This window comes from Falco punctatus, assembly GCF_963210335.1.
Source record: "Falco punctatus genome assembly, chromosome: 17".
NCBI classification, from domain to species: Eukaryota; Metazoa; Chordata; class Aves; order Falconiformes; family Falconidae; genus Falco; species Falco punctatus.
Window position 1 is genome coordinate 1,546,058 of NC_137597.1, and position 25,142 is coordinate 1,571,199.

Genomic DNA, 25,142 nt, shown 5'->3' on the forward strand with positions numbered 1-25,142 from the left:
GGGGCAAACGTTGCCAGGAAGAGTCCTGGCTGCAAGAGCAGCGGATTGATTTATTATATGAGGGATAATCAGGCTGAGGGGAGATTTGTCCCACTTGCCCAGGTAAGGCCAGACCGGGGAGTTTTGCTTGTGGTGGGAATGGTCTGTACCAGGGGGATTCAGCTGGGAATTGGAGGCTTTCCCTCACCTCATCACCCGAAGCAGACTGGGCACCTAAAAACGCCCCAGCTTGAGCTCGACTGCTTTGCAGGGGGGATGTGGTGATGGCACATCCCCACCCCAGGCACTGTCTCTGCTCTTGGGGTTAAAGCTCCCGCTTTGGGCAATGTTTATGGCCAGCTCTTTGCTGTGTCCCCAGTGTTACCCACCCCACACTCCCTGCAGCATTTTCTAAATCCTTAACCTGTTTTTTTGGGGAAAAAATACTTTTTTGGGTAGCCTGAAGGCCCTGCTCAACCCACTGTGGGCTTGGAGAGCCAAGTGCTGGGAGGAGCAGACAGGCAGTGAGGGTCTGGGGATGCCGGGGGGGGGGGGGGAGTGCATGTGCCGGGATGGGGGAAGACAAGCCCAGCCCCCCCTCCCCCGACCATCCCACACGTACTCGACAGCATCTGCTGAGTTAATGCATTTTGCAGCCCCGCTGTGCAGCTGCCTCTCTCCACCACCCTGTCAGCAAAGCCAAAACATGTCGAGGGCTTCCAGGTTTCAAGGGTTGAGGACCAGGGGGGCTGTTTCCGCATGGCAGCAGCAGAGGCGAATGCAGACGCTGCGACATCTGCTCTTGCTTAAAAGTCCCGGGAGCAAAGGGCCAGGTCCGTGATGCAGCAGGAACACGGGGCTAAATACATGATGCAATTGGCTTCGCAGAGTTTTGGCCCGGGCAGAAGTTCATCTGAATGTCACCCATCTGAGCGCCTGCACCTGGGCTGCGGGATGACCCCTGGCCAAGGGCTTGCTCTGGCCAGGACATGGTGCTGTGGGATCCGTGGGTTCTGGGGAGATTTGGGGGAGGTTTTGAAGCCCTCGGGAGGTGCAATGGGAGATGTTGCTTTTTGGCTGTGGTGCTGGATGCTGGAGCGGCCCTGGGCTCTGTGGTGTCCGGTGGCTCCAGCCGTGTGCTGGGACGAGCTGGCCACAGGGCTGCTGACAGCTTCATGGCTTTTCTTGCTGGACGGCACGGGGGAGCGGGGAGGCCAGGTGGAGTGGGAGACCCCCAAGCACAACCCAAAGCCTCCTCCCAGGTGGACCTTGGCCGTGGGGGCATCGGGAGAAGGTTCAGGGGGGCGTCACCTCGTGGAGGGGCAGCCCTATCTTGGTCCTCAAGGGTGCTGGGGACGCTGGGGGATGGCAGGCAGCACTTCTGGGGGGACAGATGGCACCAGGCTTCAGACAGATGGTACCTGCCCCCAGCAGGCAGCTGCAGGACGGAGGGGCTATGGTGGGTCCCTGGGGACTCTCTCTGCTGGCCCCAGGCGGGTGGTGGTGACCCAAAGGGGACAGGCTCCCCCTGGCCATGGGCAAGGTGGCGCTGCCGGCACTGGGGGCACGGACTGTCGTAGGCGGTACCGGCCGGGGATGGCGGCACCGGTACGGGAAGGCGGCACCGGCTCCGAGGGGGCACCGCCCGGGGTGGGTGACAGGGGCCGCGGGGTGACAGCGGGCGGGGGGCGGTGCCGGGCTGGGGGGTAACCCGGGGTGTGTGTGTGTGACAGGGCCGGAGGGTGACCCCGCGGGAGGAGTGACAGTGGGCGGGGGGCAGGGGCGGCTCCGGGGGGGGACCCCGGGGAGTGACAGCGGGTGGGGGGTGGTGCCTGCCCTTGAAGGGGTGACAGGGCCGGGGGTGACCCCGGGGGGGTGACAGCGGGAGGGGGGCAGTGGCGGCTCCGGGGGGGGCCGGGCGGTGACCCCGGGGGTGACAGCGGGCGGGGGGCAGTGGCGGCTCCGGGAGGGGCCGGGCGGTGCCCCCGGGGGTGACAGCGGGCGGGGGGCAGTGGCGGCTCCGGGGGGGGCCGGGCGGTGACCCCGGGGGTGACAGCGGGCGGGGGGCGGTGCCGGGCCAGGGGTGCCCGGGCCGGGGGGCGGCGCCGCGGGCGCGGGGCGGAGCTGTCCAGCACGGGCGCCTCCTGAACGTCCCCAGCGCCGCGGGGCAGCGCTGCCCCGCTGCCCGCCGGCTGCCCCCGCGGGATGGGGCCGGGGTCGGGGCTGGCTCCTCCGCCCCGCCCCGGCCCCGCCAGCCCTTATGAGCCTCCTCGGGGGCTCCTGCCCGGCGGAGGTGACACCTTTGCCCGAGCCGGCCCCGCGAGGCGGGGGCGGGATGGCGGAACACGGGGGGGCCGTGAGGAGCCGGGGGTCCCCAGGTGCTGTGGCCAGGGAGACCTTCGGCATCGGGGCTCCTTGCACAGACCCTCGTGCAGCCCCTTGCGCAGCGCCCGGCGTCTGTCCCAGCCCCGAAGCACCCAACCTGGTCCCCGCAGCAGGATTTGTGCCAGCAAAGCCCAGCCTGGGCAGAGCTTGGTCACACATGCCGTGTGTGGGGCTTTTGGTGGCAGAGGCTTCTTCAGTCCGCCCAGCTGAGAGCTAAACTTTGCTCGAGCAGGGTTTATTAAAGCGGGTTAACCCTAATGTGCCTAATGGGATTGCCGTGGAGTAGCTAAAGCAGAGATTAGCACGGTGGTTGCGGCACTGGGCACCCCTGCTCTGGCAACAGGCAGTTCTGTTCTTCTCCTGCCCTGGCCCACAGCTTGTCTCCCACAGCTCCCTGAGCACCCAGCACGGTGCGTGGGGAAGCAGCCAGCAGGGTGGGCAGAGCTGCCCAGGCCTCCCCTCCCACCCGCTTGCCCATCTGCTGTCCGTCCCCAGACCCCCCTGCCTGCATCCAGCCCACTGAGCCAGCCACCCCGGCATTGCCCCTCCGGAGGGGCACAGAGCAGGGAGACCTCCCTGGGAAAGCACCCAGCCCAGGGCCCCAGAGTGCAGGCGGTGGCAATGTCCCAGGCAGTGACACTAGCTGGCGGACAGGCCAAGTCCTGGCCAGGGTGTGGGGGCTGGAGGGATGGGGCTGGTGGCTGAATTGGCAGCTTGTTCTCCTCTGAAGGCTCTTTTCTGCCCCTGCTCCCTCTGTTTCTCTTAGGAAAGTTTTATGTCCCTTGTGTCACAAGGAGCCTTTTCTTTGTCATCCTTCCCAAGCGTGCCAGGGAGGAGGCTGCGCTGGAGCACAGCCATCCCCAAAGGCAGCTCGGGGCTGGATCCCGTGCTGGGCTGCAAGGTGCGTGCAGCAGTTCTGAGTGGCAGCCACGTCACAGCCCAGGATCTGTCCCTTGGCAGGGGCTCAGCTCCTCAGGCTGTCTACCCCCTGGGGTTCACCCCTGGGCTGCCCCCCTCCATCCTCACCCTTAGGAAGAGGGGATGCTTTGCAGCCCCCGAGCATCTCCCCAGGGACATGTGGTACGGCCAGCTCTGCCCCAGTCCCTGGCATCCCCATGCTGCTGGTCCTGCAAGTGTCTCAATGATGGCTCCCAAATTACAGAGCTTCTCTGCAGCCCAGTACATCCAGCAAAGGATCCATCCTCCTCTATTCGTATTTATCAGCCTGGTTTCAGCTCCCTGACCCCTAGTAGAGGCTGTGTCAGGGTGGGGAAACTGAGGAACAGAGCAGCAGCAGGACACCAGCACAGGCTGAAGGGTTTAATACCACCTGCCACCAATTATCCCAGGGGCATGGGGTGGAGTTTCATTCCCAGCAGGAATGTCTCAGCTGTGAGAGGTAAGAGAGAAGCAAGTTTACTCTGGTTTATAAAAGCCACCCCCAAATGCTTCAGAAACAGAGCAAAATGCTTGCAGAGCCATTAGCTGTTCTCTTTATACCATGGAAGAGCCAGAGGCTGGATCTTTCCAAAGCATTGCAGAGGAGCCAGGGGCTTCAGCCACTTGGTGTAGCCCCAGCACAGGGTCAGGAGGGCCAAGAGCCAGGGGGAGCAGCTGTTTCCAGCTCTGCTCAGGTGATGGATGGCTCCAAAATGGATCTGCTTTGGTGCTGGGGATGCTCCAGTGACCCCTTACAGGCAGAATGAGGACATGATATGAGACTGGGGCTCCAGGTCCCTGTATTCATTTCTGGCTGCTAAAATGGCATGTGAGATGCATTTGGACACTGGGCCAAGGAAGTAGCTTGACCTCAGAGCATAACAGACGCCTCTTTGAAGGAGATGCCTTGAGGGATGTGCTGGGTTTTGTTTGTCCTGGGATGAAGGACACAGCTCAGCCAAGGCTGTTTAATTTTTCTTCAGTGTGAACACCCATGTCTCTGTATCTACAGAGGGATCAGAAACAACCTTGTCTCTGGGCTTAAAAGTCTTTAATTCAGGGAAAACTTGTGTTCAGCTCCAGACCTGAGTTCTGGAGGTAGCTGGGATGAGCATCTTTCCCCTGGCTGGGAGACAAGCATCTCTGGCTGCTCAGGGAGGCCCAGCCCTGGCACTCAGGTAGCGCTGTGCAGCTCACAGCACTGCTGTGGCTTCTGCAAAATACCCCCTGGTGCTAAAATACCTTGTGTCTATTTGCTGCTTTCCACCACCACAGGATCCAGTGATCCCAAGCCAGTACCCAGGGAAGGGACAGGGCCAAAGGCCCACCTGGCTGGAAGCTGCAAAATTAAAGCATTGGGTGCAAATGTCTGGCACTCACATTACCCGGCGGGCAAGTGGGAGCTGGTTCCCAAGAGCTGCTTTGTGGATATGGAGGCCTTGTGGCCAGGTTGCATTAAAGGAGAAAGTGTTTCCCTTTCGAGCTAATTGCAAAGGAGCCACCTGTGTCTATGTAGGTCAAGCCGTAACCCACTTTACCTGGGCAAAGCAGTGGCAGGGTGCCAGCGTGACACAGCACGTGCTGGTCCCCTGCCACCACAGCACGTGGGGCATGTGCCAGGGGGGAGCCGGTCCTTGGGGACAGAGTTTGGATGGTCTAGAAATCAGTCCGGAGGCAAATGAAGAATTTGTTTTGAAGAAGAATAAGCCAGATCTCTCCCAGGAATGGTTTTAGTTTGCTCATGTTAATAAAATGATGGGATGAGTAGGAGGGCTGCTTGGTGCAGGAGCGGCTCCTCCTGGGGCTAATGGGGGGAAATTGGGACTTGGTGGGAGTTGCTTTGGTTTAGCCCTTTGGTGGCATCTGTGGGTACAGGGCCACATCCCAAGGGTCCAGCTGGTGTTATGGCCCAGGGGAGCAGGGCCGCATCCACATCTCCCCTGGCCCAGCCCCAGGAAAGCCCTCGGCATCTCTAAAGCAGGGGAAGCCTGAGGAGGGGTCCCCTATGCTTAGCTGGGTGCAGCAGAGTGATGGATCTCCTCAGAGATCCCTGAGCTTTGTGCTGTGGAGGGGGGACAGCTCCAGACCCTGGCTCCCAGCAGGGATTGGCATCTCTTGGGAAACCTCAGCCCTGTGAGCACAAGAGGAGGACTGATTTTTTTGGTGGCTGACGTGGCAGCTTTGGCTTCTGCTGCACCGTGGTATCACAGAAAAGTGGCTGCTGATGGGCTCAGAGGGGAGAAATTGAAGTTGGGTCCAAAGAGAGAAATCCAAAGTGAATTGATTGGGAAAAAAAATCTATAAAACCTGGTTACAGCCCTCATGCTAGATGCCTGATAGGCAGGAGGGGCTGAAGGGATGTTGCACACTGTGATGATGCTCAGAGGGTGCTGGTGAAGGTAAGGTCACAGCATAAACCTAGATGAGTTTGTTTCACCTCTGAGCTGGTTGAAGAAGAGCCCGGAACCAGGTTTACAGAGGCCGTGGCAGACGATCTTCCTCCGCATTAGGAGAAAACCCAGCAGCAGCAGCCCTGGGGCTGGAGGTATTTGTGCAAGGGACCTCAAGGGTGAAATACGTGAGTTGGGGCCAGTGTTTTAACCACTCCTGTCCATGAGGCTGGAGCTTTGCTTGCTCTTGGCCCCATCCTAGGCATCCTCACATTTACTGGGAAGAAGGTCAGCACAACTGTGTTTGCACAAGGTATTTTGCAGCTCAATGCTGTGAACTGCTCTGCCCCCAGGCAGAGCGATCCTGGGGCAAGGGACTGGGTTAAAGAGAGTGAAAAAAAAGTGAAAAATTGGGGTTTGTAAGTGTGGATTGTGGGGCACAACCTGAGAAACGGGGGAAGGGCTGAGGAGAACTGGTTGCTGCTGATGCTGACTGCGGGGTGGTCTGCAAAGGAGAGGTTGGGAGCATTGTACCCCCAGGGATGCGTTGGTCTTCAGCTCTTGGCTGGTGCTGGGTGCTGAGCCCTGGCCACTGTGCTCCCTGGAATGGCCTTTGGTGCGAGGAAATCCCACGGGTGCAGGGGAAGCCCTGCGGGGCCCCTGCTGCCTGCCCCGCAGCACCTGTGGGTGCAGGCTGGTGCCAGCACAGGGCCCCTTGCTGGGGGCTGTGGCTGCCCACTGGAGCCGGGCCCAGACCTGTTTGCCAGCACGGGGGTGGCAGAGCCCCAGTGCATGTCTCCACCCCACCCCATGCGGTGGCTCGGGGATGGATCTGTCCCAGAGACCCCCCAAGCGCCTTGTCCCAGGGCTTCCTCCATCCACCGGTGCCATGACGTGGGGCCATGGCCACAGCGAGTGGAGGCAGAGACATCTCAGGATGCAGGGAGAGGGAACATCTCCCTGGCCATTTCAAAGGCTTCAGCAAGCGCAAGCCCAGAGCTGTGTGTGTCGGTTCCCTCTTCCCCTTCGCTAAAACTGTCTTGAAAAGGCCGTTGTAGCTGCTGGCTGGCACTGGAGTCAGCGCTGTGATGCCTAGATCTCGTTTGCTGCATCAGCCCTTCTCCCCGTGACCCACGGCTCTGTTGATCAAGTGATCCAGCTCATGTGGTTGGCAAAAGGTTATTTGGGTGCGTTCACCGGACATGGTCCCCCACCCTGGGGGTGCTCACTGTGGGGGATATGGGGCAAGGCTTGGTCCTTGCAGACTTGCTGAAGCCCGAGGGGAGCAGGGCTCAGGGCAGCTGTAGGTTGGGGAAGAGGCAAAACAGGGCAGTTTGGGTCATTTTTGGACCTTGCTCATGCAACACCCTCCAGTGGGAGATGCAAAGGGTGCGGGGCTGAGGCTGGGTGCTGTTCCCATTGGGGTGATGGGAGCCACCCCCCTGTACCCCACGGCTTACCAAGAAACCTTCTCCAGCTCCAGAGAAGCTCTGTCTTGGTTGGGTGGGTTGAAAGGTGGCCAGACTGCTGGCCCCGGGCTGCAAAAAGAGCGACTTGTGTGCAGCCCTGTACCTGGGCAGCAGCGTTCCCCCATCCCGCTGGGAATGGCTTCAGTTGGCTCCAGAGTGGCTCTGAACGTGCTTGCTGGAGCTGCTGCACAAAGACCCACTTGTGCTCGCTGCGCCCACCCGGCTCCGAGCCAGCACCGGGGGAGAGGGACCCCCCTCGTGGACGGTGACTGCGGATGGCCAGCCTGGAGCTGATAGTCTCCCCTAGGATGTTCAGGGACCCCAAAAAGCTTCTGTTTCCCTCCCCAGAGGTTCTCCTTCAAGGAGGCTGAGTGAAATGTGCTGGAGCAACCCATGAAATGTGCATCCCGGGAGATTTGTGGCATCCGGGGCCTGTTTGCCTTTTGGTTTGCTGCAGCTGTACTGGGACAAGGGGCAGAGGTTGGCACAGGTGCCCCTGGAGCCACATCTGCCCATCTTTCCTGAGACCACTCCAGCCCCTTGGAGAAAACCTTTTTGTTGTTTGAGTTTTGAGGATTTTTTCCTGGAGAGCTGCTAGCAGGAGGTGGTTGGAGATGGAGCTTTGCTCTACAGCTGATTTTCTTGCTGAGCTCTGCTCTACCAGCCTGGACAAAGCCTGCCGGAGGGATGAGCTTCTCTACTCACTGTGACTGTGCTGATGTCCCTGTCACCAGTGGTGACAAAGACGGGCCTGCCTGCCCATGGGTACTTTGGGTGGGATGGGGTTGTGCGCCGAGTCCCTGTCCTCATCCACATGGAGTGAAATGTCAAGGCAAGGGGACACAGGGCACCGTCTGGGGGGTGGTGCCAGGGAGAGTCACCGTGGGGTGAGATGAGAGCAGGAGCGTGGAGAGATGGGGTAGCTGGCACCATGTAGGCACATATGGGTATGGGGAGGGCAGAGATGGGGCCCAGACACCAGCAACAGCCTGAGGGATGGAGTGACAGAGCTGGTCCTTGTGGCACTGGAAGGTGGTCTTGGGTGACCAGGAGATGGTCTTAGGTGGCCAGGAGTGGCCTTGGGTGTCTGGGAGATGGTTTTGGGCAGCCAGGAGTTGGTCCTGGATGACAAGGACACAGTCTCAGTTGACCAGGAGGTAGTTTTGGGGATCAGGAGAAGGTTTTGTGTGGCCAGGAGGGGCCCAGCCTGCCTGTGGTGCAACCCTACCTGGTGAGGGTCTGTGACCATGCAGCCTTGCTGCAGGGACCTGCCATAGGGACCTGGAGACACAGGGATGGGGCTGCATGGGGTCCCTGGGACCCATGTGCCTGTGGAGGGACATCATGTGTGTCCTCACCCTGGGTCACGGGATGCAGTGACCTCTTCCCAGTATAGGGACATTGAGCACCTATGGTCAATGGGGGCCAAGACCAGGGTCTGGTATGGCTGAGGGGATGCAGATGCCCCCCATGCCTACCCCTTCATCATGCCAGGCCCTGCTCAACCCTCCTCTCCCCCCACAGCCTCGCCGGCAGCCACCTTGCCAGGATGAACGGGACAGCCAATGTCAACCCTGCTGGCCGCAGCCACTACGTCTCCGCCATCCCCGTGCCCCGTGCTGTGGCCCATGGCAAGCCACACACTGCAGCCCCCCCAAGCACACCGGGGTCCCCCATTCCCCACAGGGCTCCATCCCCACAGCCAGGAAAGGCACCAACCCCCGGCCCCAAGACCCTCAAGCCCAAAGATGCTGGCAGAGGTGCCAGCCATGAGCTGTCCAAGGGCAGGGAGGGCAGCCCCGGCAGCCCCCACCGCAGGGGGCAGAAAGCCCTGGCAAGACCCCTGGTGTCCCCCGGGAAGTGGCCAGAGGCAGCAGGCTGTGGGAGGAGAGGGGCAGGCAGGGGTGGGGAGCCCACCGGGCTGCCCAAAGCTCCCCCAACACAAGGCAGGGGTGGGGGGCGGCCGGGGAAGGGCAGCAGAGCGGCCATAGTAGGGACAGGGGATGAGCCCCATGGCAGCTCGCAGGGCAGAGGCCCAGTATTTGGATCAGGGGCCATCAACTTCTCCTCGGGCCTGCCCCATAGCCACCCTGTCACCGCCACCGTGGCACCCTTCCAGTACCGGTGAGTCCCTGGGGATGGGGGGCATGGGGCTGTGGTGGGCATGGTGACAAGGGGCCACGTGGACGGGGGAAGCAGTTGGGCGCTGCGGGGTTGGCTGTGGGGAATGGTGGGGTTGGGTCTGGGGTGTCTGCCCTGGAAGGAGAGTTCCTGATGGGTTTGGGGTGCTGGGGGTTCCTGGAGCACCCACGGGAGGAGCCAGTGTGGGGCAGGGGATGGGCTCAATGGGGGACAGGGTGCCCTGGGACCCCCTCTGCCATGAAAATAGTGTTCCTAAACCCTGGCAGAGCCCAGGGTGCTGTATTCCTGTCTCCTGGGTGTCCCCAGCTGGCTGCTCCCCCACCCTCACTCCCCTCTGCCCGCAGGCTGCAGGACCAGGAGGAGGAGAGGGCCACGTCCCCGGGTGACAAGTGCTCTGATCCTGCGGAGGGACCTGACCCCAACTGCAAACCCAGAGGCCTGAGTGAGTCCAAAGGGGTTGCTGAGGATGGGGGTGTCTTGCTGGGGGGCTGCCATGATGGTGCCAGGGGGCTGAGGCTCATGCCGGAGCTCAGACCCCCATAGCCCCATGCTGGAATGAGAGCCAGGGTGGGAGGCTGGTGGCGTGGTGGGGGGAACCCCCACACTGGAGGTGCCCCAGCTCCCCAGGAGCAGCAGGGCTGCAGCTGCTGCATCTGGTGAGCCCCCCGGCCAAAAACCTTCCTCCAGCGGCGTGGCATCACCCGGGCGCAGGAGCCGTGTCAGCATCCCCCACAGTGGCTCTGGCACAGGGGGACCGTCCCCTCTGGTGATGCTGCTGGGACATCGCCCTGCTTGGCTCCTTTCCCTCCTCTTCCCAGTTTCCCAGCGAGCTCCAGGAATGACCCATTTCCAGGGAGCCAGCAGAGAGCCGGCGCGGAGGCGGGTGCCGAGGCACCACTGGCTCCACACACCCGCCGCGGGGTCACTCCCTTTCTCGGGGCCCGAACAAACCCCAAGACGAGCTCCCCACTGCAGTGCCGGGGACACCCCGGTCCCCTCCGGTGTTGCTTTGGGGGGAGATTTTGGGGGGGCGGCTGCTGGAGAGGGTGCTGGGGCGGCGGTTGCCAGGGCAGCGGCAGCGGAGGATGGTGGGATGCTCCAGGGATGTGCAGGGAAGGGGAAAAAAACAGAGCCGGGAGCTTTGCCGAGTGATTTGAAGGGACAGAAGTCGGTCAGAGCCACGGTGGCTGCCGGCACAGCCCGGCTTTGCAGCGGGGTCCCAGCGCTGCTGCCACACAGCCAGAGGGTAGCGGTGTTCAGCACTGAGCCCCGATTTTGGAAGTGCTGAAACTGGCAGCGAGCAGGAGGATTTTCCGGGAGAAGGCGGGAGGGGAGCAGCAGGGCTGGCATGCTCCCAGCGCAGCTGCCCGCTTCCCTTGCGGGAGGTTTTGGGACGAGGCTGAGCGGGTTCAGTGCTGGGGAAGGGGCCGGATCCTTCCCCTTGCTCCTCGCCTCCCCCAGCCACCAGCCTCTGACACCTTCTGCAGCTCCGTCGGGCCCAGCCAGAGGGGACAGGGGACACTGGAAGGCCCCAAGAGTCACCTTGCCAGCCCCAGAATGACATGACACCCCAGATTCGACCCCTGCAGTGGGCCCTACTCCCAGGCAATAGCCTTGTAACTTGGCGAGGACTGTAACAGCCCCCCAACCTCAGAGCAGCTTTGGGGTGCAGTGGGGTGCCCTGTGCACCCATCCCACACCAGCAGCACCTTTTGGTGCAGAACACCTTTTTTTGGCCACCTTTTGCTGTCCCATCCAGGCCGGGTTATTTTGGGGCTCTTCGGCATCACCACGGGCTGAACCCCAAAGCAGCGGGGCGGCCAGGCCAGCGTGGGGGACTGGGCTGGGGGGCTTGCGCCGCCCCTGGCCCTCCCAGCTCCGTATCGCGGCACATAGTGATGGGCTCTAATGCAATATTTTCTGGCGGTTGCCATGGCAGCCCGCGTGAGGTCACCAAATAGACTTAATTCACCCCTCCCAAGGGACGGGTAATTAATGAAAAATGATGATAACCAGATCCTGCTCCCCCTCTTTTTCTCCCCCCTTAATTCCCCCGGATCACTGGAGAGGCTCCGCTGGGTTTGGGGGCCGCCACAGCGTCCCTCGGGGGGCTCCCGGGGCCACCCCGGGTGAGGAAGTTTTGACACCCCTGGGGCCGGGTGTGCGGTGTCGGGGCTGCGGGTGGGGGCCGCGGCGGGCGGGACGGGCTGCAGGGTGCTGGGCCCTGGCCCCCTGCCGGCTGCAGCCCCCTCCCAGCCAGCCCCCGGCCCGGCCCTGCCTGCAAGGGGCCGCGGGCCGGCGTGACGTGGGGGGCAGCGCCCCGGCACCGTGGGGTGCACGCAGCACCGGCTTCACCCCTCGCTCCCGGGGTCCCGCGGGGTCCCGCAGCCCGGGGGTTCCGCATCGCCCCGGGGTCCCGCAGCCCGGGTGTCCCGCGGGGCCCCGCTCCCCGTGCTCGGCGCTGCAGGTCCTCGCGCGCGGCGAGCGCCCCCGCCTCGCCCCGCCCCGCGGCGCGCGCCCCCTCCCCTCCCCTCTCCTCTCCCCCTCCCCGCCGCGGGCGCGCGCGCCGCGCCCCGCCCCCTGCCCGCGCCAGCCGGGCGCGGAGGAGGGCGGGCCCTTTTTGTTTGCCCCTGACATTCCGCTGGTTCGCAGTGTCCCGCTGGCGGCGGAGCAGTGAGGTGGGGCCGTGCCGCTCAACCCCCCGCCCCCCCCCCCCCCCCCCCCCCCGCCCCGCCCCGCGCCGGTGGGGCGGGCGCTGAGGGCGCTTCTCTCTCTGTCTCGCCCGGTGTGTCCTCGGTGCCGCAACAGCAGCTCCCGGCGGGTTAAATGGTTGCAGCGCGGGGATGCTGGGGAGCAACCTCAAGAGCCTTCCCGACGTGGAGCTGGGCGAGGAGGAGCGAGGCTACCGGCGGGGCCCCGACGGCGGCGCGGTGATGCCGAAGCGGGCGAAGGCGACGGCGGCGGCGGCGGGCCCGCGGGGCGCGGAGCTGCGCGTCTTCAAGGCGAGCAGCGCGGAGGGGCGGCTGCCGGTCGGCTCCAACCTGCGCAAGCAGAAGTCGCTCACCAACCTGGCCTTCCTCACCGACGCCGAGAAGAAGCGGCAGCTCTACGAGCCCCGCTGGAGCGACGACATGGCCAAGGCGGCGGCACCGGGGGCGGCGGCGGGCGGGGGGGGCCGGGGCGGCGGCGGCCCCCGCGGCCGGGAGGCGCCCGCCATGTCGCGGAGCCTGTCCCGCTCGGAGCACTCGCTGCTGCCGCCGCGCCCCGCCGGCCCCGCCAAGCCGCCGCCCGCCGGCAAGCCCAGCCGCATCCCCCGCGGGCCCTACGCCGAGGTGAAGCCCCTCAGCAAGGCCCCCGAGGCGGGCGGGGGCGGCAAGTGCGACGACGAGCTGCTGGGCGGGAAGGGGCCGGCGGTGGCGGCGGGCGCCGAGGAGAAGCCCTACCTGAAGGTGGACCCCGAGCTGGTGGTGACGGTGCTGGGCGACCTGGAGCAGCTGCTTTTCAGCCAGATGCTGGGTGAGTGCGGCCCGCCGGCCGGGGTGGGTGATGGCGGGGTCCGCACCCGCGGAGGGGCCGCTGGAGGCCGCGGCGTGTCCCTGGGGCTGCGGCGAGGGGACGGCGGGCCAGCGGCCGCCCCGGCCTCGCCGAGGGGAAGGCGCCATCCGCCCACCCGACGGCCTCCTCCCGCCTCGGCTGCGGCCTCCTCGCCAGGAGCAATGGCAGCTGGTGGCTGGGCTCGTCCTCCCCGCGGTGTTCGGCCCCCTTGTCGCTGCACCCTGCCGAGGACGAGGGAGGCTGCCCGGCCGGGTGCTGCGGCCGCCCCCCGCCACCGGGGAGGCTCGTCCCCCGGGCCGACCGCGGCCGCTGCTGCGCCTGGGCTCTGGGCCGGAGGCTTGGCACCCAGAGCTGCTGCGGGGCCCTGGCTGAGGAGGGCACTGAGGGTGCTGCCGTGGGGGTTGCGTGAGTCGCTTCCAGACCGTGGCTGCCTGCGTTTTGCTGGCCTGGTGGGTTTGGTCCCTGGGTCTGCGTGGTCAGGAGCGCGTTGTGTGCATGGTGGGTTTTCATCTGAGCAAGGAGTGCCGACCCCTGGCGACGGCTGTCTCTGATCTTGGGACCCACTGCCCCGCTGGTGGCCTGCGGCGCCGGGTCTTGCCACAGGCATGCCCAGCCCGTGTGTTCCCCTCGTGGCCACGTGCTGATCTCGAAGCTGCGTGAGCCCCCTGCTTCCTGCCGAAGCCCACTCTGCCCCGCGTCCCGACTGGCAGCGCCCGTGGGCTTGGCTGGGCCAGGGCCATGGGGGCGTGTGGCTCCAAAGAGCTGGTTTGGTCTGGCAAACTGGTGTGAGAAGGCGGCAAACGAGCTCTGCACAGCCATCCCGGTGCTCCCGGTGTCCAGGCTCGCTGAGTTTAAAGCCCTGGTCGTTGGTGGCGGGGCGAGCAGTGCTACAGGCAGGGCTGGGAGCCCTGGTGTGTCAAGTCCTTTCAAGTTCCCTGCCTGGGATCCCCTTTTAGGTGGCCAGGAACTTCTCTGGTGCTTGGAGAGCTGGCTTTAGATGCCTTCTCCTAGCTGCTTTATGCGCAGAGCTCTGCCGTGGGGAGAAAGGGGGGAGATTTGCTCCGGCTGTGGGGGAGGTTTGGAGAGGTGGAGCGAGCTGGACTACGTGCTGGAGTCAGGCACTTGGCAAACGCAGCTTTACGAGTCCGGTACCCTGCTGCTGCAGGAGCCTTAGGGGTGTCGCAGCCCCTGCTCCAGTGCAGCGCTCTGGCACCATGTGCACTGGTGGGCACTGGCACACAGGCGTGGAGCCTCCCAGACTGTGGCCCTGAGTCCCCTGGCTGCGCACAGCCAAGGGAACAGCAGCGGTGGTGTGCACCCTGCCTGATCCTCTCCCTGACAGGGGTCTCCCCCAGCTGCTGGAGCATCGTGGGGCCTGCTGGGGCTGCACAAGCAGCTCATGGAAAGCCACAGGGCAAGCTCAAGCTGTGGGCAGGCAGACCGTGGGGATGAGCAGGCTGGACATGTGAGGTCAGCCTCGCAGCAGGGGCTGTGGGGGCTCGGGCTGCTCTGGTGGTCCTGCAGCTGGGCACGTGAACATCCATTCTCAGCTCTAATGCCGCGGTAACACCAGATGCCATGGGAGCAGGACAGGATTGTGGGAGGATTTGTCCCTTATGGGACTAACAGATCTCCACCTCCTAGTGCTGGCATGCCTGGGGTATCTCAGTGTCCCCCTGTGATGCTCTGCTCTTAGATGGGAGTTTCCTCAGCACCCCCAAGAGAAATTCTTGAAGCTTTCTTGAGGGTGCAGGACTGGCACATGTAGGAGTGACTCCTGGTTTGTAGCAGTTGCTGGAGTACCAGAGATCCTGCCTGCAGGACAGGGACTTGTACGCATGCTGAGGAAGACCATGGGTTGCAGAAGTGCCCCCAACACCTGCTTTGGTTTCTGGGATGGTTGCCTAGCCCCCCCCGCCTGCATCAAGACCTGCTTCAGGGACACAGGGCTGACCTTGACCTTGGGAGGTGTGGAACATCCCTTTGGACTGCAACATACCATCTGAAAGCTTGGTCAGCTGGCCCGTGAGGACCAAACTCTACTGAATCTGTCCTCTTAACCCCCTGCTCTGTGTGTTTGCTGAAATAGATAGTTTCCAAGATGTATGGACTATTGAGTTTCCTGTGGTGGGGACTGGAGGACTGGTTGTCCAGTGTCAGTGGGGACAGTGCCTGGGATGGACAGGGCAGAAGCTTAACCCTGCTGAAATGTCGCTTTCCTTCCATAGAGCTCACTCACGTTCATGGGAGTTGTGCTCTTGAGTCAACCTACTTAACCAAGTCAACCATGACCTGGCACATCCTTGACAGCCTGTGTCATGGGCGTGCCAAGAGGAGCTTGGGGATGGGCAGAGGAGGGAGCAGTGTGACAGTGGTGGTGGCCACTCCATCACTTCTTATGTGCCAGTGGCAGAACTGTGGCTGGGGGTGTGTGAGCCTGGACACATGCTGAGCTTCTGGTCCTGATGCTTTTGCTTGCGGTCTGGTGCGATCCAGGCAGATGAAACCTTCTCCAGGGGTGACAGTGCCTTCCACAGCCTGGCTTCTCAAGGCATAGGTTGTTCCTGTGGTTGGGATAGACCCAGAACGGACAGGATCCCGCTTGCTCAGGAGAACGTCTTTCTCCTGGTTGCTGCAGGAGGTGCTTGGGAGGGAGGGAAGGTTTCTCTGCTGTTTTCATGGATTCCTTTGGCAAGTGAAACATCAGTCAGAGCTGTTGGCTATGTCTGCTGGAGGACACCTTATCCAGAGTGGCACAAGAAGACTCGCAAGCTTGGTTTGTGCTGGGAAGAAAAAGGCGGGAGCTGCAGGGACTTTCAGCCTCTGCACATCTTGTTCTTGAGCTGTTGACCTGTGTTGAGAAGCCTGTGCTGCTTCTGCCTAACCTGAGCTCCCTGCTCCGTCAGACGCAATGGCTTGCAGAGACTTTGTGCGTCTTTGGCCTGCACACCTGAGTTCTCATCTCCACCTCGTGCTTCTCCTGCCAGAAGCACTCCCAAGCCTCTGCTGGCCAAAAATTTAGTAGTGGCCAAATTTTACCTCTCATTCGGTTGCTGCCGCTGTGTCATCTGTTTGATGGCACCGAAGCCTTTGTAGAGCTGCTGGAAACATAACCGCGTTTAAAGCAGAGCAGCCTGCGCAAGATGGGAGAGGTCACTGGGACACAGCAACCACATGTGCTTTGTAGAGGCTATTTCCATCATCCAAATTATACATTTCACATCAACCAAAGACTGAGGCTTCTCATCAAAGCTGGCTGGCAGCTGGGGTTGCTAATTACACCAGGGCCCGGCCATGGGATGAAGGGTATGGAGGGCATGTGGCCAGCGTGGTGGAAGAGCTGGCTGTACAAAGCTCGCCGTGCTCATCTCTGCGTGCAGGTGCAGAGGCGCATACAGGCTGCATGTGAGTTCGTTAGCACTGGCATGTGGTGCCCAGCGTGATTGCTGCACTTACCTAGAGGTCCCCAGAGCACCTCTGAGAACCCGCAGCTACTTTCTGCAGCCGTTTCGTTGGCCATCTCTTGCTGTGTAAGGTGCCTCTTAAGTGGCTGCTAATTCACATAAGTGAGTAAGTGGTGGGTGTTGCACAGGCCAGAGCCCAGGCAGACACATGTGTGACCCTGGGGAGATGGTGTTCCCCGAAATGCTCACTGCAGGAGTCTCTGCAGCCCTGCCGAACTCTGCAGCTGCAGGTATAAGCTGTCTCAGTCCTGCAGCCCTTGGCTGGCACTGGGTGGGCAATGCCACCCTTCCCCACATGGCTCAGCAGGGATGTCCTCGCTGGGCAGCATGTGTCCCTGGAGACCCAGCACCTCCACGGAGCTGACAGGCAGGCAGGACAGACCCCGGCTATGCTCAGGCTGGCTGGGCAGCGGGTGCCAGCAGCCTGTCGGTGGGGAGGAGAGCCAAGGGGCTGGTACGGACAGATGGGCTCCTTGAAGGGCAGGAGCTTCACGTTGCATCTGACTGGTCTGTTTAAAAAAGAAACCATAGCGCAGGAGATGCTTGGCTGCTGTCTGACACCCCATGTGAGCACATTCCCGGCTCTGGTGGGGATGGTGTCACCAAGGTATCCCTTCCCAAGGAGATCCCCTCCTGATGACCGTCCTTGCTGGCCAGGCATGTGCTATGGGATTAAAAGGAGCACCTCTGCCCCATGGCGTTCCTGGCTGCTTAATTAAGCGCTAATAGGCCCGTTGCAGCACTGTGCAGCAGTAGCCAGGCTCCCTGGCAGGAGACCATGAGGAGGTCAGAGACCAAGTAGCTCTTCACAGTGATGGGAGCAGGTTATTGCCTCGTAAAGCAGTGCGGCTGTCCTGATATCACTGTCACGCTAACGTTATGCCTCTTTTAAGGCCCTTGTGTGACAGTACTCGTGTGACAAGGTCATTGCAGAGGGGATTTACTTCTTTTTGGCTGCGAAGCTGGACTCCTGTATTTGGGCTAGAGGTGAGGAGAAAGAGGAGAGACATGCAGTGGTGTTGCTCCTTCCAGCCAGCTCCCAGGAAATGACAGTGAGTGGTAGATGTCTCCTCTTTTTCTCTCTGGCTGAGATGGCTGCAGTGACTGGATAGAAGGTCTGGAAACGTGGCCTGAGGGCCCCAGAGCTTTCTGCTGAAGCTGTTTGGGTTGTGCCATGTTCCCAGTGATAATGGCAGCACAGAGAAAGTGCTAAAAAAACACCCAATAATCCAGATTTGTCTTTCAAAATTTCCCATGTAAAAGTAGCAGAGCAAACACTTGAAGAAAAAAATATTTGGGGATGCACTGCTGAAACAAATTTCTCCCCCAAAGAGCCTGAAGACTGCTGTTCAAATGGGGCTTTCCCAGTGACTGCCTGGATTTTGCCCCCAAATCTAACATTTGTTCATTGAGAACTATGTAAATGCATACAAAATTGTGTGTGATTCTGGAAATGCTATTTGGGATCTGCTGGTGGGATGTGACCACAGTGGCACCTGGGTGATGTGTCCTCAAGGCCTTGCTGTCCCCTGAGAGCAACTGCTGAGGGCTCCTGGGATGGTTTGCTTCTGCAGACACACACTCGTGGGTCCTGCTCTGTCCAGGTGCCTTGTGAGCAATGTGCTTCCAGCTTGGGTGGCACTTGGGGAACTGTGGCAGTTCAGGGTCCTTCTAGAGAGTCCCTTTCTGATGCCCCCTGTCCCCAGCTTTGCATATTTAGCTTCTTATGCTGTGGCACGTGTCCCCTCTGCCATTGTCCTGGTATGTCCATTTGGGTTACCAGCTCATTGCCTTCCTATGCAGCTTCTTGTGGTGCCAGACAACAATTTCACTGGTCCTCCTTGCACATCTTGCTCGAGCATTCGACCACAGCACTTGGCTGATGCTTGTGCCTGCTGCCTGGGGGAGGATTTGTTCCCGTTCAGTGTGGAGCCAGAGCGTGCACCCTCTGAGGTGAGCAACCTGTGAGTGACACAACCTGTGAGTGACCCGCCTGCCGTGGCCAGTGTGTGTCTCCCAGCTTGCTTGGCTGAGCCGTGGTCCTGCGTGGGGGTGACCACGTGGTTTTCTGTAGGGCTGTGGCCTCAGGGTCAGCCCATACCGCTCACCTGGCTCTGTGGTGTCAGGTGGTCCGCTGACACATCCTCCAAATCGGTCACTTGTCTAGTCCAGAGCATCCTTTGTGGCACTTGGTGCCCTGCGTGCGCGGTGGCAGCAGCGTCCTGGGGCCGGTGGCAGCTGCAGTTAGAGCCCAGCAGTGAAGCTGCTGAGTCTGGATCCACTGGCTGGGTGGAGCGGGGATGGCTCCATCCTTCGGGACAGCTTAGTCCTCTCCAGACTTCACACCTTGAGGGTGTCCTGCAGGGCTGTGGGAGATCAGATACAGTTCTGCCATGTCCCCTGCCCTGCAAAGTCATGTCCTCTGGGCGCCCGAAGCAGCTCTCCCGGGGGAGCCAGGCGAGGGGTTGCCGGTTCTCCGGCTGTGAGGCAGTGAGCTGGGGAAGGCAGAGCCTGTGTGAGGTGAGGAGCCCAGCCAGGGAGGCTGGGTGCTGCCTCGTGGTGGGGCGAAGGGGGAGCAGGGCTTTCCCACGCTGCTGCATTGCAGCTCAGAGCCGGGGAGCTGAGCGCGGAGGGGAGCTGGGAAGGCAGGGGATGCTGCATTGCAGGGCTGAGATTAGAAGCTTGTGCAAATGGAGATGTGCCTGTGTCAAGGCGGGTGTGACACTAAATAGCAGTGCCCAGCGCACCCGCTGATCTGCTTGTCTTTCCTCTAATCCTTTTCCTCCACATTTTGTTTTGCTCGAGCATTTCTTTCATTCCTTATGCTATTTGTCTTCTCCAATTGAGGCAGTAATGTATTTTTTATTAATTCAGGAGAAGGGCTGAGATTCATCTCCTGCTGAAGGAGCTGCTGGAATCTGCGTAGGAGAGCTTAGCTCAAGCACAGTGTGGCTGGGCAGGACGTTTTCCTCGCTCCGGAGGCGGCTTGAGAGCCTTGTGGCCGCAGCGTGGGGGCCAGCACAGCGTGTGAGCTCCTTGGAGGCGCTGCACGGGCAGACCGTGGGCAGGTGTGTGCCCCCGCACTGCCCAGCGACACGCAGGCGCACCCTGCAGCAGGGACGCGTGCCTCCACCTTCGTGAGCATGTGAGTGTGCCAGTGCTGTAGGGAGCACAGGGTTTTCCCCAGCTACCTGGCGTAGGCATCGGTGATTCTTACTCACTCCACATCCCTCTTTGGTTGCATGTCAGCTGTGTTATCCCTGTGCTAGAGCGCTCTTGGTCATCAAGAGGCAAGTGCCTTGCAGCCCTCCCCTGGCTAATGTACCTGCAAGGTGTGAAGCATCCCCCTGAAATTACAGAAGGATTTTGTGGCAAATCCAGGAATTAGTTTCTGAAGATGTAAAGGCAGGGCTGCTCTGTCCTTGTGTTTCCCCCAGGCTGAATCTTGTGCAGTGACAGTGCAGGTAAGGAGAGGATGGTGAGCTGGCTAGGAGTGACCTACTAAAGGAGTGACCTACTACAGGAGGTGACTTTTAGTCAGGAACTGAAACTGAGGGTTTTGTGCCATGCTCATGAAGCTGCAGTTCCCTCGGCAGGTTGCAAGCCTGACTCGCAGCCGCAGGTGACGCGGTGGGAGGGCTGGGCTCCGTGCCAGCTCTGTTGGCTCACCAGCCAGTCAGCTGGGTTCGGCTGTGGGTTGGGAACCTCTCCTGCTCAGTGAGCTGGCAGGATGGCTCGTGGCTGAGGTCCTCTACAGCTCCTTGAAGCTGCTGGAGGTTGTAGTTGTTCTTGTGTGACCCAGGAAAATGGGAAGAGCCATGCTGTGGGTGCTGAAGCCTGTGGTGTGTGAGCTGGAGGAGAATGTTGGAACTGCAGTATGGCAGAGGGGCAGCGCTGTGCCTTTAGTACCAGGGAAGGGCTGAACTGCTTCTATGTCTCATGCCAGCCTGCGTGATTGGGGTGTGGGGTTGCTGCTCGTCCCACCTCTGCATATCTTGTGTAAGGTTGTTTCACCAAGCGTGACAAAGCTGGCAATGAGACAAGCTGCAACCAGACAAGCTTCTTCAGTAGCGCCCTTGGGAAGCGTACAGTCTTGGCCAAACCCAGTCCTTACTGGCTCTGCTGGGAGCTCAGACTGGCTAAAGCTGAGCTTTTGAGAAGTTTAGACCTCTATGTTTTTTCAGTGGGACTGAAGTGTCCCCAACACCGACACTGCCCCAGCCACTGCGCTGAGCAGCCTGACTCCCGATTCAGCGAGCAGCCGTGAAGCACGTTCAAAGCTGCGACTCAGGTACGCTCTGTTGTCAGCTATTTATAGCTGTGTGAGCTTTCAGCGTAGCTGTGGACTGAGAATAACTCGCTGATGAGACACTTCTCAAAATCACACGTCCGTTGCCCATGCGCAGCATCGTCGTCTCAGGCTTCTCACATGTCAGTGTAGGGTATGTCTTGGTCCCGTGCCAGCCTGGATCGACACAAAAAGGAGTTTACCCTGATGTTTTTTCTAGGCTGGGGGGGTCTGCTGGTTTGTCGAGGCACGGCTGCACGGTTGTGTCCTCAGCAGGACACCATCAGCCTTTTGCAGGGAGCATGGTGGTGACCCCTGCATGTGTGGGCACAGTTCGGGCTCTGTAAAACCCACCCCATGGAGAGCAGCCCTTCCCTTTCACAGCCCGGTGTATGGGGAGATGTGGATGCTGGCAGGGAGGGATGTGCTTGAGGAGCAAGGCAAAGGAACCTGCTGTTCAGGCTGGGACCTGCGATGTTGAAACTCATCTCTTAATGAACCCTTCGGGCTGGAAGCATTAGATGCTGTTGGGGTGTTTCCAGTTTTCTTTATCTCTGACTTGGTATTATATTTCCATGCTGATGCAAACAAGTGGAAGAATAGATAGCAGCTAATTCGCATCGATTGCTGTGGTGCGGGAGCTCCCCGAGGTGAGCCGGGGCTAGCAGAAAACATGCTGCAGGTCATTTGATGGGACGAGCGTGTCCCTCCCCAGCTGGTTCTCAGAGTGGTGCCATGGGGGACACGTCAGCCTCACAGGCACCTGGTCCCACATCCCGAGGCTTCTCCCAGCCTTGGTGTTTCAGCGGCTGGAGGCAGCTTTGCCATGACGAAGCATCGTGACCAAGCCTGGTGGCAGTGGAGCTGGGCAAGGCAGGGGTGTTCCGGCAGGCTCCAAGGTGGAAGTGCTGCTTTGAGGGAGGGGACACAACTGGGTCCCGCTCCATGTTCAAAGCAAGAGGAGAGGCGTTTTACAGATTGTTTCTAGGACCTGAGACCGTCTGGCTCTGCCAGTGGAGAATCAGTGGGGACAGACCATGGGCTTTTCTTTGGTGCCTCTCCAACCGCTGGGCATGCTGGAAGATGGTTACCCTGCGCTCCTGTGTCTCCCATGGACCCCGCGTTCATTTAAGAAAAGTAAAAAAACCCTTCCAGGGGGTCGGAGTCACCCTGGACAGGCCATGCATTGCACCTTGGGATGGGCAGCAACGAGGGGTCCTGGGAGCAGAGGGACCTGTTGGTTCCTGGTAGTGGTAGTTTCTCTCCCAAATAACATGCATGTAGACTGGCGTGGGGTTAAAATCCTGCTCAGTCTGGAGAATGTGTTGTGTGATCACTGGCCAAGGGGAAGCACCAGCATTTGCCTGACTCCCAGCCTCAGACCTAAGTCTTTTGTGCCTCAGGCTGCATGTAGCCGGGGGCTCACAGATCATCCAGATCATCAGTGGTTGTCTTTTGGCAAATTCCATTTTGATGGCTCACCCTGGGTTGATTTGAGGCTGGATACATCACTGTCTGGGCCCTCTGGCTCCCACTGTGGTTAAGTGCACCCAAAAGCTTGCTGCATCGTGACCCCATAGGGAGCAGCAGCAGCCAGGACTAACCCCAGACCTCCTGTTGTGACTGGGCAGTGAGGGCTCCTGCCCTGCGTGGCCTCAGCCTTTCTCCCCAGGACCCTGCCTTGTGTTGGAGCACAAGGGGCACGGCCTGTCGCGCCACATCCCCAGCCAGCACAGCTGCAAGGGAGCCCTTACCTGACAGAGCTACGGCCGCAGGCTCAGGTTTACCTCCGAGACCAGAATGTCCCCCCGTGGTTTCAGGGATGCGGGAGGGACAGAGCTGGTGTCTTTCAGCACTTCAAGCTGAGCTCAGCAGCAGTTTGGGGACTGATTTGCCAGCAAATCAAGACCCTCCTTCCATACAGGCAAGAACATCTGGAAGAGGGTAGATTGCTCAGGCAGCAGCACCTTCAGCCATCTCATTTTCATTTTCCTGAACCCTTTTAGCTGTGCTTTTGCTGCGCTGTGCCAAACGGCGTCCCGGTGCTGCTAGAGCACTAATATCCATCATCCGGCCGCGGTCTGCAGAGCGCTCAGAAATTTTGTGCTATTTTCAGTTAGTTTTCCAAGTTGAGCTTATTGGCTCATGGGCATCTGCTTCCAGATGGAGAACATGTGGCCAGTTCCTGCAAGGGGAGGGGAACAGCCCTGCTCATAAAGCAGCATGGGGGATGAGTGAGGGAATCTCTTCCTGGAGCCTGCAAGATGCTTTTTGGGGCTGTGCAGAGCGGGGCCTGGAGGGTGGGATTTTAAAGCTGTCCGAAAACCCTCTGAAAGCAGAACTTGCGTGGCAGTGTTGCTTGTGGTGGGAGGTCACCTCCTGTCACATAGCTTATTAGTCCTGGGGAAAGTACAGTAACCTGGGGGCAGGATTAAATCTCAGCTCAGTTGCTGTTTGTACTGCTGTGTGCTTCCCACCCCTGCTTGCTTTTGAAAGCGAAGAGCAAGTAATAAATTTTTCCGGGGTGATTTCCTCAGCAAATAGTCATTGTGCTAAACCTGGTGAAACTGCTGAGGTTCCTGGAAGCCTCCCTGCCTTGAACAGGCTGCATGAGCACTTGCAAAATGTAATGGCACGCAAGGAGGAGAGAAACCCAGAGCTCCGAATCAAAAGTAAATTTGCAAAGCAGCTTTTCCAGCCTCGCATTCCCGAGTGGAGCATGTTAATGCGTACAACACTACTGTGCTGCTTTCCAAAACCAGCCGTGCTGCAGCAGTGACCAGCGGGGCGAAGCCATGTTCCCTTTGCTCTGTTCTCTGTTCACTCATTGTTGCGTTCAGGGGGCAGAGGTGCTGATTTTTTTTTTTGTTGCTAAGATTCTCGTTCCCTTTGTGGGAATAAAGCAAATATTATTGGGTTGAGATTCTCTATAGCTTCAAAGACAAATCAAATCTGGGTTGCCAGCTTCTTTTTGTATTGCAAGAGATGCCTGTTTTCCATCCCAAACCATCCATGTTTTGCAGCTCAATAGCACATCCTAGACAATGGCTTTAGAAATCAGACGCCTGCGTTTTGGACCCACAGTGCTGAGGCAACGCCAAGCGACACACAGGGTGCCAGAATTCATGCACATGGGGAGAGAGAAGGAGGAAGAAAAACTTGCTCCGATGGGATGTTTCCAAGGAGATCATGGTAATGATCTTCCATTTCTATATAGCTTTTCATCCCCTTGCGGAGTGTTCTTGCTCGTAAGGAGATGTTACATGTATCCTGTGTGGAGCGTGCAGCAGCTGTCCTTAAAATGCACGCTGTAGTGGGGAAGCTCTGGAGCTGCGGCATGGGATTACCCTGGGGTGGGAGTGACCCCTGAAATGGCAGGGACACAGCATGTCCCTGCCCCTTTGGTAGCACCCTGTGTTTGGCGTCTGCAGCCGCAGGGCACGGTGCACCGGTGTAGGGGGTGACCTTGCCGCTGTGTAACAGTGTCTGGGTATGTCTCAATCCTTCCCCAAATCAGTGTTGTATGTGGGACATGCGTAACATCAGCTGGTGTCCAGCTCAGAGCCGTGCCATGGCTGGACATGCTCTGGCATTGGGCTCGTTGGAGGGAGAGCCTTGTTACGAGCTGTTTGGTACTCCTCGAGCTCAGCTGGGAGCCACAGCTGGGTTTTATGGTCAGTGCCGGAGCAGGCTGTCCCACCCCGACATGCAGCATGGTTTTCCTGGCTCGTTCATTCCTTTTTCCCCGATTGAGGCTGGCTGCCGTTAGTCCACAGAGGATTGCAGGGCTCTGCGGAGGGTCAGTGAGGCTGTATCCGCTGCCGGGGGTGTGCAGGAGGTTGGATAATACATGATATTCCCTTGTCTTTCTGAGTGCCTCTAGCTTTCCAAGAGGAGGAAGGCAAGTCTGGAGCTCTGCTTATCCCCTGTGCCGAGATGGGTTTGCAAAAGCCACAGTTTCTTCCGCTTTTTTTTTTTCCTCTCCTTCCCTCTTTTCCTGCCCCAGATTTTTTCCCTGACCTGATGAATTTTTAAACAAAAACATGGTAAGGACAGAACAGCAGAAGAGGGGGGGAAACCCAGGAGAGGACATGGGGGCGGGGAAAAGACCTGTTTTCAAAAGCAAAGTGATTTCAAGTGGAAGTGAAAGTTTAGGGTGTGTTTTTAATTTTAAAATTCCAACTAATTTTAAGTCACTTTATTGACAACAGAAAATACCTTTCCTAATGTTCTTTTTAATAAACCCCAGTTTTACAAGTAGAAGCTGTTGGTTGAAAAATAGCAGGGAAATGTGGAAGTAAAGGCAACCGCTGTGCCCTTTAATTCCTCCCTCGCCTTGGCAGGGGTCAGTGCTCCCTGGAAGTGGGGGGCTGAGGCCTGGGTGTGGGACAGGCTGCCCCACAGATACCTCTGGGTTCTTGCCCATCTGTCTGTGGGGGATGGCAGGATTGGTCACTTGTAGGTGGTGGCTTTGCCCGTGGACAGGTGTGGTTCCTCGCCCATTCGTGCAGGGCAGTGAGCAGAGGCAGGG

General features: G+C 59.9%; 1 protein-coding gene across 7 annotated transcripts in view; it reads left to right on the forward strand.

The window, feature by feature from the left end:
• The window catches only part of NAV1 (neuron navigator 1), a 73,169-nt gene that overhangs the window by 4,778 nt on the left and 43,249 nt on the right, over nt 1-25,142 (forward strand). For 3 of the 7 annotated variants that reach the window (XM_080367405.1, XM_080367402.1, XM_080367404.1), the window contains exons 2-4: nt 8,687-9,286; nt 9,649-9,746; nt 12,113-12,820. In XM_080367405.1, the coding sequence (XP_080223531.1) occupies nt 8,712-9,286; nt 9,649-9,746; nt 12,113-12,820 (1,381 nt within the window). In that variant the 5' untranslated portion in view covers nt 8,687-8,711. Of the gene's footprint in view, nt 1-6,897; nt 9,287-9,648; nt 9,747-12,112; nt 12,821-25,142 lie in introns of those variants that run through there. The other 4 variants (XM_080367408.1, XM_080367406.1, XM_080367403.1 and 1 more) reach the window with 4 other exon arrangements.